General features: G+C 37.3%; 1 protein-coding gene across 1 annotated transcript in view; it reads right to left on the bottom strand.

The window, feature by feature from the left end:
* The window catches only part of Col21a1 (collagen type XXI alpha 1 chain), a 171798-nt gene that overhangs the window by 68660 nt on the left and 89966 nt on the right, over positions 1–13172 (bottom strand). The window contains exons 12-13 of the mRNA XM_026398951.2: positions 440–493; positions 296–349 (exon numbers count right to left, since the gene is read on the bottom strand). Of these exons, the coding sequence (XP_026254736.1) occupies positions 296–349; positions 440–493 (108 nt within the window). The remainder of the gene's footprint in view (positions 1–295; positions 350–439; positions 494–13172) is intronic.

Raw genomic sequence — 13172 nt, 5'->3', positions numbered from 1 at the left:
GGAACTAGACATGCAGGACTGGGCTGCCTAAGGCTAACACAATAACACATTACACTGATATGTGCTTCATTCCCCTCTGAAAAGGGAGCTCAATCACAGGAAGAGAACATGTTATCTGGGCAATGCCAACTTGCATCTGATGGTGGTCATCTAGTGACAAAAGCCTTCTGTGAGCTCTATTGGCCAATGGCCACTGACAAATTCACCAACACTACACATGGAACCATTATAGATAATTCTTTTTCAATTTTGAATGACAAAACTACTGACTCCACTTTTATTTACGTGTATTTACCTTTTGGCCATCTCTCCCTGGTTCTCCTTTGTAACCTGGTAGTCCTCGAGAGCCCTAAATTAACCACAAAATTAAATTCTGTTAATTATGTCTTTGGTTCACTAAAAGTGAGATTTATAAACTGTGTAAAAATGGATCACATACTTGCATTCCTGGAGGTCCTGGAACACCTGGTGATCCTGAGATTCCCTGATATCCCTAAATAAAAAGAAACAAATAATTGATATTTCATCGTGTTTACAAAGAATAGCTTTACATTTACTATTCATTCTTAGGTTTCTCATACTTAAAACTTATATAGCAAAGCATAAAATAGCAAAGTATAAAACACTTAATAAAGCATGCATAACCTCCAATATTAATGAAATCCTTTGAAAAACATATAGAAAAAGGTTTTAAATTTCTCTAGATCAATAAAAAAATATCCACAGATTCTTCAATTCAAAAGAAGATTTTGGCATGGAAACACCAAGTCAATGTTCTACAAATACAGAGCTCCCAAAGAAATGTTCTGCATGTTAGAAGCACATTCGACACATTTAAGAGAAAAACACCTAAGAATGTTAGAGGGTTAGACACATGTAAACTACTTTTGAAACTGCCTGATTAATGGTAATCTATTAATCCTTGGAATTAAGTAAATCTTGATGAATGTTATTCTTTATATTAAGTCTATAACTACCTTTGGATTACTCAGTTTATAAAGCCACTGTTAAACCCAGGAATGTGGCTGTAAAATGTTCCCCCTCAATCCCCAAAACAATTGTCTGCTAAGGGTGGGAGAAGAGAGGAGTCACTTTTAACTCCACTGCTTCTTACATGACCCTCCAAAAACTGGACCCTTGGTAAAACAGCACAACTCTTTCAGACAGAAGCAAATGATTCATCTTCACTCAGCACTGGGAAACTAATGTTTTCACAATCTTGAGAACCCTGAATATTTATTTAGGTTTCCTGGGGTCCACATCAGGTTAATTTGGACCACTTTACAAAGACATTTAGTACTCTGTCAACTTCTGATTTTTTTTCTTCTCTGTTTGGACACAAGTAGCCATGGTCAATAGTATTAACAGATATCTCATTCAGTTTCCAAGCACATCTCCATTCTTAAATCCAAAAGCTTCAATTCCATGTGGTATTCATGAGTCTATATTCTAGCCTTCACAGTCACCCACTCACTTGTCAGTACAATCTTAACTATAATTTTAGAGACATTATAATTCCCGGCTTTTCTACTCATATTTTCAAATATCCCTCCTAATAGTCTTTGCTGGCTGTAACAATAATAATAATGGTCATCTTGGAAAATTCGATCTTATGTTATTATTATGTTAATCTCCCTTTAAACAGATTTACATTTCCTGTCTTATAAACTGCTTTTTCAGTCACTTCCAGAATGAAAATGACTATTGAATTTTTATTAGCAACCACCATCTTCTCCTTCATATCCTATTCAATTCCTCACAAGGTATATTATTATGTTTTCTCCATGATTTCTCAAATTCAAAATTTTCTCAAGTCTCTTTGTCAAATCCTCAAATATTTCACTTCACCAGACAATAATTGGCCTCATAATCAACTTTTCCATACTCTATACAAGGCAACCAGCAATTTTCAAGCCCACCATCTGCTCTTTGGACTGGCAGTGTTTCAGTGTCAGGGATTATGTATCCCCTTGAGATGATGAACTAAGTCCAACTCATCTCTGTATTTACAGCATTGAACACATTGTTAGGTATATTTTTGTTGATCAAACATTGGAAAAATTTATCTTATGGTTATCCACGCTATATACAAGCACGTAAAATCTCTTTGTGTTACATTTGTGTAGTTTACAGTATAAAATTTAGTAATACACTGTAGTTCATGTTTTAAAGATCAGTCAAAAGAAAGAAGAAAGTCCACATTCCTAGAACTTGCTCAGACCTCTCTATCCCTTTTGTTCTCCCTGAATTTCCTTCCTTCTGCCACTTTGGAATAAGATATGACTGTCACTGCTATCAATGAGAAGAACTAGATTACTTATAAATGCCACCACTTAGAATGACTTTCAATTCCTTAAATGACCTCTATGTGTTCTCTGGATAATCCAACATGATTTACAACAGGCTCTTATAATGGGTGGGCAGGGAGAGAACAGCAATGATTTATATCACATTTATCATTTCTACACAGAATACTTTCTATCTATCAATCCACAAAACCATTCTTTAATGTAGATTTTACAGTATACCCATTTTCAGATTAGGAAAGGAAGGCACAGAAAGTTAAGTAACTGGCCTGAAGTTATATAGTTAGTAACCTGGCAGAGCCAGTGGGAACAACCTTTATCAGAAAATGCTTCAGAGGGCATCAGATCTGACCATTCTAGAATGACTCATCAGATTCACAGAGGTCCATTTTTCCAGACTCTTTTTAAACTGTTTACAATTGTGAATGCCCAGAGGAAAGGAATGTTCATAAAATTCCTCAAAAGAAAGTTACCAAGGAGATTGGCTATTGATCAAAATGGTTGGTCATCTGCAAAGTTCACATTTAATGAACTATTTTTTCTTTCAGATTTTTCCAAAAGTTAAATCAAATGTCATATCTGCTTTATGACTTTTAAGAAAATTAATATTTTATTATAGAGCCAAAGCTGCTATTCTGTCTCCCCTCTTTGAGTAGGTTGATTGGATGTATTTGATATAGAGGATGCATCCTTTTATAATGGGATAAAAAAATGTGGAGATGCCCCAAACTTTTTCCCAGCTTACCTCTGACTCATCATGTGACCTCAGACAGAGTCATCAAATCCCCAAATCCTGGGAGGCAACACAGTGAAGTGGAAAGACAATGAATTTTGAAATTGGAAAAGACCTTGGGCTGAATTTTTGCTCCTCCCTTTACTTTTTATGGGATTTTGGCTAAGCCACTTGGACTACCAAAGGCTTGGTTTTATACCACAAGATACAATAATAATACCCACTTCACTTTTGAAAAGAAGTAAAGTGTAGTCACAGGTGAAGATGTCTGGCATATATTAGGAATTCAATCAGTGAGTATTTCTTTTCTTCAGACTCAATGACTAAGGTCCAAAGCCACAAGAACACTTTTGCAGAATGTTACTCTATAAGTTTAACAGCCATCTTTAGTGCTTTGGGAACCAAAAGTCCTGACATCCTCATTCTGATTTAAGCCCTTTCCACATTTACACAGAACTATGCTGAACATACAAACATGGTCTCAGTGTGTTTCATGACAGCTGCTTGTCTGTTTGGGGAGGAAATGCAATGTAAGAATAATAAGCATTTCCCACAATATGAGAGTGTTGTGGGATATGTCTTCTTTAAACTCACAATGAGATGCATCTCTGAAATCTTAGCTGCAGAAATAAATTCAAAGATTATTTTAGAAGTGAGAGGAAACATGCTTAGTAACAAAATAAAGAAAACCATAACCACATCCAACCTGGGGGATCCCAAGGCAAAACTCCAACAGAAACTGGACAAAATTCAGAGAGACACATTTTGGGCGAAAAATCAGGAAAATAAAGGTTAACAGGGAAGTGCACAACAATTTCCAAGAGGAGAAAGGAATAAAACATTGGTTGACTCATAGTAGGGCACACTAAAACAAGAAAAGTACCCTAAAATAGGAAAAATCATAAGCTTTTTCTATAGTCTGAGCTTTTGTTTTCTGAAAACATGAGTTTCTGTGTTTCATTTACAATCGCATCTTTCCTATCATATTCTGATATTAATTTTGCAATTTTGTAATTATTAGCAGATCCAAATACTCACCCCACCCCCACCCCCACCCACAAGATTTCTGACAGCACTTAGGTCTTTTCCATGTTCGGTCTCTTTGTAAATGAGTCATATTTTAGGGAAAAAAAAATTCTCACTGCCAAATTGTAGGGTTTAAGGATACAGAATCAATTTAGTTTTCTTCCATGATTCATAGTTGCATTGCTCCAGGAAATATATATAGCATTGAAATGGATATTAAAGAAAACAAAATCTCCAAATGTGCCTGGGTCACCATTTTTTCTAAGCCTAATTCTTATCATTACACACAATATCTACTTAAACTAAATTTTCAAAGTAGTGAGGAGGATAAATTATTTTCCTTTAATATTATAAACTTAAAATGAGAACAAATTCCAGAGAAATTATTTTGATCTCACCCTTCTTTTAAAAATGAAAGAATGTGATTTCAAGCTTATTTTATTACATAATTTTCTTCAAATTTTTCCAAAATTCCAACAGATACTCTTTGGTAGGGAGTCAGGGCAACTAGGTAACAAAAATCAAGTGTGTACTTTTAATGTCCTCAGGGGGTCTTCTTGTCTGGCATACTTTGTAGCTCTATGCAATGGAACTCCAAGAAAATTAAAATATCTTTGTCTTTCCAAGTATAACTAACATAAAAACTAGTTTCTTTGTTAGCTAACTCAATTATTAGATAAGTGTTTGATATGATTTAACTAATTACTCAAATTAAATAACAGACCAATACATACAGAGTATATGAGTAAATGAATGAATATGTAAGCAAACAAACAAATGAATATATGTAACAATTATACCTAAGCTAAGTTTTAAGGAAAACTGTGATGCAGTGGGAGGTGAAGCATAAGCAGTAAGAGGATGCTTTGCTAATAAACAAGCTCAAAGGAATAGAAAATGAAGAACAATTCACAAGAGGAAGCCCTTCAACATACCATGTGGCAAGATAGGATAAACCAGGTCCACAGAGCTAGAAAGACAGCAAGCTAAGGAAGTCTGAAATAATAGAGTGGAGGTTACCTGTGTGGCTTGTGAGTTTTAAGGACTATGATCTTTATCCAAGCCACTAAAGTCATTTTAACAAAGGAGGATCACACAATCATACTAAGCTCTGAAAAGATCCCTTGCTACACTGTGGAGGAGATCAGAGGGGATAAGGGATAGCCATGGACACCAGATGGGAGCCTCCTGCAGGGAAGAAAGAGTAGGAGGCTCAACATGAGGCAACTCAGTTGTATGAGTTCTAAGATGATGACAGGTTGAGGGAGGTACGGATTCTGCAGTTGTGAAATGATGCCCAGGTCTCTGTCACTGACATGTCACTGCTGATGATACCAATGATGAAGAGAGGCACGCTGGAGGAAAATATAGTTGAATTGGTAGCAAAGTATAAAGTAGCACAAAAACAAAAATACTTCATAGACTAACATAAAAATATATTTGACAGTGAGAAGCTATATACTATTGTGAACTAAATAGAATTTCTACTTCAAATTAAAGCAAACTGCATTTGCTATAAAGGAAATTTCTAAATCTTATTCTGTCTTCCCTAAGGAAAGGTGTATGAATGATGAATAACAACTTGCCTTGAAATGAAAAGCACTGTCTATCTTTGAGAAATAATCTCTGCAGAGAAAGCTAAGTTCTAAGACCTGTAGAATTAATTTAACTTTATTGAAGTGCTTCATTCTCTAAGTAAGGTTACACTTAAAGTTATAATAAGCTTCCTTAAAAAGAAGAATGCACAACCTTGATTTCCCCCATCTGTACAAAGGATTGAATCCAGGACCTTGCACATACTAGCCAAGTGTTCTACAACGGAGCTATATCCCCAATCCTTTTTATTTTCTTTTGAGTCTTGATAAGTTTCCCAGACTGGCCTCACACCTTTGATCATCCTGCCTCAGCCTCCCAAGTAGCTGGAATTACAGATATGTACCACTAAGCCTGGCCAAGAATGCACAACCCTTTTTAAGGTAGCTGATACCATTTTTAATAATTCTTATTTTACAACCTGAATTTTTCATATTCAAAGGGAGGTTTCAATAGCACACATTCCACCTGTTATGGCCCTATGATGTCTTTTTCCACAGAATTCAACACCATATGATTGTGCATGTGGTGTGTGTGTGTGTGTGTGTGTTTATTTTCTGTTTCTGCACAATGGAATGTGAGCTTCAAAATATCAGAGGTTTTTATTTGTTTGTTTTGTTTACCACTCTATTCCCTTGGCCTAGAAGAGTGCCAGGAACACAGTAAATACCAATACATACAGGGCATATGAGTAAATGAGTGAACAAGTAAGCAAACAAACAAATGAATATTGAGTCCAACCAGTTGTCACTACTGAGTGCTGTAATGGTAGAAATAGCTTCTGCCATAGCCCTGCAGTCAGGCGGGTAGCAATCAAAAGATGACACAACATAAGAACTTATCTTTAACATCATATATGCTACTTGTGTCACTGAAGAATTTCTTGAAGAGCTTAATATACAAATGGCAGTAATGTGTGTATATAAGGTGTAAATACATTATCATATTATATATACTACGAACGATATGTAAAATGTAAGTAATCAACCTGGGAAACAAACAGGGAAATAGCCACATGATTTTTATAGAAGGAAAGTGAGGAAAAGAATGGATTAGCTAGTCAGGTAATTAGCTTTGCCCAAAGCCTTAAGAAGACGTAAGACTGGTTTGGGCAGGGAGTTTTCTTCCCTTTGGTAGTGGAGACTGAACTCAGGGCACTCTGCCCCTGAGCTACACAGCCCCAGCCCTTTTCATTTTGAGAAAAGTTCTAAGTTGCCCAGGTGGCCTGGAATTGCAGTCCTCCTGTCTCAGCCTCCTGAGTAGCTAGGATTACAGGTGAGCTCCACTGTATTGGGTGAAGACACAAGTTTTAAATAATATTTTATTGTAGAAAAGGGAAATAAAGTGCCCGAGTATACTATAGAATAATTCATTCAAGGAAAATGGTTCACCTTTTAGTTTATCATTGAGACTCATGAGGAGAGAGGGAAGAAAGGAGAGAGAGATGAGGGAGAGGGAGAAAGGAAAGGGAAGAAAAAGAGGAAAGAAAGGAAAGGGAGGAAAAGGAGGGAGAGGGAGGGAAATAGGAAGAGAATTAAATGGCAATGGAAGAAAGTGAGACAATAGATCTTTCTGCTAAGGAACCTAGATTGAAATGAAGGAGGTTCAGGCAGACACTCTTCTCTTTAGAAGGATGTTTCATACATTTCATGATTACACTGCCTCTTATAATCTTCAAATTAAATAATGGCCATTCCTTTGGCCTTCATCTTGATGTATCTCATCTTCCACTTCTTTAATCTTTATGGCACTCAGCTCCCTACTCTCTATAGCCCTTAAACTGTTGGGCCCACAGTTGGCACCTTATTAAGTTAAGGGTCTGAAAGCATGATTTCCTGAATATTTGGAAGCAGCATCTTTTGTTTGGTCTAACACCTGAAGCACAAGAACTCTTCCCTCACAGACTGTCTTCTGAACTCTTGAACTCTCCCAGTTACCCTCTTCTGAATAATTTCAGTTCCTGCATGTCTCTGTAGAATTCTGAATCAAATCCAGTGTGCCAGAGGCAAGACTGTCATCCTTCTCACTGTACCTGTTACATGTCTACTACCTGTGCCAAAACCTGCATCTGCCTATTAGGCAACCCCATTACATATGTGGATCCCATTTTCACCTTAGTTAAATAACAGCTCATGGGACAAGTAGGAGCCACATATTTACTGCGGTTAGATTTCACTATGTTAGAATAGCCAGTTGTCCAAATTCCCCAAGTCTTTTGGGAACTTCATGTCACCCCAAATACTAAAATAAATTCCCAATAAAAAACTAAAAGTCATTAAAATCATAATACAGTTAAATTAAAGTAAATGAACATATAGTATAGTACATAATGTTCCAAAAAAATAACACTAGCAGAAACAAAAACAGAAAATATGTGATTCTGGGAATTTTTCATTTCTACAAATTAAAACAAAACTATAAGCCAATGCATAGTCAAAATAAATACATACAACATATAATATAGTATTAATTTTCTCAAAGCATCAAAAAAGCTCTTACAGGTTTATAGAAAAACTCAATAGTCACTGCAGAAAACAGACAAAGGACAAGAAAAGACACTTTGCAAGAAAGGGATCTCACCCTGAATGTCAGACTTCCTCTATTCACTTGCAACCTCAAAATTTCTACTAGAATGTCTAATATATCGATTCAACACATTCCCTACCACTCATAACTCCCTCACCCAGTAATGGCTTCCCCATTCTCCCACACCCCATTAGCTTTCCCTGACTTCCCTCTTCCTCTCCAAACTATATCCAACATAGCGGCAAATATTGTGGCCTCTCACTTCAAAACACCCCAGGGACAGGAGCAGTACTCTTCACCTCAGTGCCACCACCCTGACCCTGATGGCCATTGCCTCACTCCTGGAGTGCTGCAGGAACTTCCTGGCTGGTCTCCCTGCCTTTGCTCTTGTCACTCTAAAAAAATCTATTGTCAACCCAGAAGCCAGAATAATTTCTTTTAAAAAATAATTTAGATCACGTCACTTCTCTGTATGAGTGGGTCTGAAACTCACACCAACTAAAAGCCAATATTATCACAATGGTCTGATTTATGTGCTCTTCCCTCCCTTCTCTGTCCTACCTATCCAAATTCATTTCCTACTAACCTTCTCCCAAATGCACTTTATACTTTAACAAGTCATATGATTTTTTTTCACTTCCCCACCTCTCCTATCCCTTCTGTAAGAGTCAATTCTTCATGGAAGCTGGGATCTCTGGTATCTCTAGCCTACACAGAGGCACATTTGAAGAGGGCAAGGCAAAGGGGGTACTGAACCACTGGGTATCATTTACTGACCAACCCACTGTTTTGTCTGCTGATAGCACTGTGCTGTCATTCTCCCCAACTCACTTCTTAAGACCACTGATATGGAAAATCATTTCCAGTATTCTATGGCCTCAACTATCTCATCTTTATATCTTAGAAATATGATAGACTTCATGGACTTAAAAAACTCAGGCTGAGAGAGAAACTAGTGCTTACCAGGCATTATCATCTCATTTCCTGGATGAAGGAACTGAAGACCATAAAAGCAAAGCAACTCTGTAAACACCAATACAGCCCCAGATTTACCCAATTACTAGTTAGGGCTTTTTTGTTTTTTAAATAAAGTACTTCATGAAGAATTACCAATAATGACAGAAAACAGAAACAAGCACTTTTAAAATATAAACTCTTACAAAATCTTAAACTAGTCCTATTTGTGTTTCCACATATGGCCTTCTTTAACAATCAATGTCCTATCAGTATAATGTCTTTAGTAGTACCACCCTGAATTACCTAGCAGACTATATAAATATTTTCCCCATTTTTCCTTTTGTCATAGTAAAAGAATAAATATTAATATGCTCAGACACTGAACTATAGAAGTTAGTGGATTGAAAGAGAAGTGAGAAAGAAATGGAAGGATTGGAAATCACTCTTAAAATTTTGGTTGAATGCACTTTCCTTATGAAAATTAGTGTTTCTCCAGAGTGGAATAATTTACTATTTAAAGCTTCAATTGACTTGGCCTGGTTATAATGTGTGAAAGAGACTCAAATTGCTTATTGAGGGGGATTGTACAGAACCAAATCCAAACAAAGCAGAATTCCCTGCAAACTGTTCCATCCAAGTTTCCTTGGTCCAGATGGCTTCAAGAGCCAGCCAGAGGCTCCACCCACACCTTCCCACTCCAGCTGGGTGCTGGCCCTGGACACACTCTAATGACCCTCAGCTGTTCTGGCTCACAGGCTTGCTTTCTCTTCCTGCTTGGCCACCCAATCTCACATCTCCTGCAGAGAGAGAGAGAGAGAAATGGGGGCGGGGTGGGGAGAATTTAAGACAAAGTCAGACTTAGGGGAAAACAGGATTTGGGTTGATATCTCAGTTTCTTATTGGTGCTATAACAAATTAACCCAAACATAGTGGCTTAAAACAACACAAACTTATTATTTTATAGTTCTAGAGGTCAGAAGTCTGAAAGAGGTCTTAGGGGGCTAAATCAAGGTGTCAGTAGGGCTTTGCTCCTTCTGAAAGCTCTAAGGGAGAATCCATCCCTTCTCTTTTCCAGACTCTGGAAGCTTCTTTTGATCTCTTGTCTCCTGGGCACCTCATTCTGATCTCTGCTTCCATCATCATCATCATCAAAAACCCTTCCCTGATTCACACTGCTGCTTTCTTCTTTAAAGAACCTGTGACTACACTGGAACATCCAGATAGTTCAAAATGATTCCATCTCAATATCCTTAAATTAATCACATCTGCACAACATCTTCTGCCATAAAAGATAACATTTTCATGAGTATTGAAATTTGAGATGTGAACATGCAGGGGACCATGATTCTGCTCACCACAGTTGCTTGCTTTTATTCTTTGATTTTACTATCAGATACTGCACAGATATACCTAACATAAAATTATACACATATACATATATTCAAAACATGTCTACACAGGTGCTTAATTAGATGAGGAAATAAGTCTTCTATATCTTAAATCAGATTATAGAGTAATATCCAAGTTTATTATATGAAGCTAACTATAATTAATCCCTAGCACTTCATTCAAGGAAAGATTTTTAAAAAAATGTTTAAAGCAAACAGGGCTGATAACCCATGGAGGGCCTCATCAGCACTCACCTTCCATCATTGCCTAGGATTTTCTTATCCCTGAAAAAAACAATAGCTGAAATAATTTACCAGTGCTGTCAGGGATGTGCCACAACATTATGTAGTGTTGACAGTTGACATGCCAGCCTGTAAAGTCTACCTGTTTTGGATTTGGTTCATCACCTCAGCTGCCAGTCATAAAAACAGTAGAGCCCAGGAAAGGGATCTCCAGGCAGGAGGGCTCATATTTATAAAAGTCATCTCACCCAAGTGTGATTAGGGCAGAACTCACATAGGACCTCAGAGAAGTATCTTAGTGGGACGAGGAACTGCAGTGAGAAAATGCACAAGGTCATAAAGACAGCTTAGGTTGAAGTGAATAAAGGCTGGATTAAAACAGAAATTCCAAGGCAATGTTGCCAAAAAACAGAAGCTAAAGATAAATTCAAAAGCAAAGATGTTAGGTTTCTATTTTAATTGAATTGAATTCAATATAAGTAATCTGATAATTTTTCTCAAAATACATTTTCTATGTATTTCCCCAAAATACATATTCTAGCTCTTTCTGTACCCACAGAAAAGTTTAACTGTCCATCCTCTTATCAAGGTGAAACTTTTGTTTCCTAACTGAAGCTAATGCCCTCTTATCTACTCATTTTCCTACAAATATCTCTCAAATCTCCCATTTTTTTCTTTTTACCTCATTGTCATCATGATAAAACTGCTACAACACCCCCACCCACCTTAAAAAAAAAATCTGCTCTCATCCTACGTCATTCCCATTCTACTGCTCCATTTCTCTGCTCCCCTTTATATCCTTAGGAGAAACATTTATACTCAGTTACCATTTCATCTCCTACTCTTCCCATGAATCTCTTCCATTCCATCTTTTGTACCATCCTACCAGAAGCACCGTTATCAAGGCCTTTAGTAACGTCTATATAGCAAATTCAACAGTCTAATCATAAGCCCCAACTTTTTCTGACCTCTTGACAACAATGACATAACTGAACACTCCCTTCTTGAAATGCTTCCACCCCTCAGGATGCCATACTCTCCTGGTTTTCCTCCTGAATCACTGATCAGTGCTTCCTATTTCCTTGGCTGATCCTCTGCCTCTTGCTCCTCTAAGCCCTATACCCTGTCCACTGTCCCCTTGTCTTCTCTGTCTGAATTCATTCCCGAAATGACTTCATTTGCTCCCATGACCTTGAATACAGCTATATGGTGACTCACAACTGGATTCTCCAATTGTCCAAAAATGCATTCTTGATTCTCCCCACAAAAGTTACATCTCCCACAGCCTTGCCCAGGGCAGTATATGACACCACAATTCACCCAGTTACTCAAACTAAAATCCTTTGTGACTTCTTCAACATCTCTCTTTCTTCCATACCCAACATATAAATTTGTTGGCACTTTGGTCAGCTTTAAATGAGATGATTAGTCAGAATCTGACTACTTCTCTCTTCTGCCACATCATTCTAGTCCACTACTCTTACCTCTTACTTAGAATCATAAAATAATCTCCACATGATCTCCCTCCTTTCACACCTGCCCCCATGTAAGCTACTCTCCAGGTAATATTCATATTTATCCTTTGAAGTTGTAAACCCAGTTAAGTCACTTCCTTTCTCAAAATCCCTGGTTGCCATCAGACTCAGAATAAACCCCCACGGTCAGCTGAGCAGCACAGTTTCAATCATACAGCAGTTCCCAATGACCATTCCTTTATTACCTATTACATCTCTAGAGGGGCTCACCTACTATCTAAGCCCTTCCCATGCAATGCTGGGGTCAAAGGCCTCAGTATATTAACACAGTTTCAAAGGTTGCCTAGTTTCTTTTATGTTGTTGTTCTTGTTTGTCTTGTTCTGTTTTTGTATTAAATCCATTAGCAAACTTTTCTCAGGGACTTAAGTAACTCTCCTGATGATAGGAGTCTTAATGATTCAGCATTAGGCCTCTGGCTCTTTCATTGAACATCATCACCACCACCACCACCACCATAATCATCATCATCATCACCATTTTTATACCAAGATTTGAACTCAGGGGTGCTTAACCACTGAGTCATAACCCCAGCCTTTTTTATTTTGGGACAGAGTCTCACTAAGTTGCTTATGGTATCACTAAGTTGCTGAGGCTGGCTCTGAACTTGCAATCCTACTGCCTTAGCCTCTCAAGACATTAGGATTGCAGGAATTTGTCAATAAGCCTGACTTCCTGAAAACTATTGACTCACAGTACAAACCTTCCCACTCCTTCATGATAAAGTCTCTCAGGAGAAATATTTCTTGGTGAAAACTATTTTTTAATATTCCAAAGCTAATTCTTGATATTTATTTACTTCTGCAAACATGATGACAGATGACTTATCTATAAATATTGCATAAAATGCTTTAAAGTTGATTTAAT

The sequence above is a fragment of the Urocitellus parryii genome, chromosome 8 (assembly GCF_045843805.1).
Source record: "Urocitellus parryii isolate mUroPar1 chromosome 8, mUroPar1.hap1, whole genome shotgun sequence".
NCBI lineage: Eukaryota > Metazoa > Chordata > Mammalia > Rodentia > Sciuridae > Urocitellus > Urocitellus parryii.
This window is presented reverse-complemented; position numbering and strand designations above follow the sequence as displayed.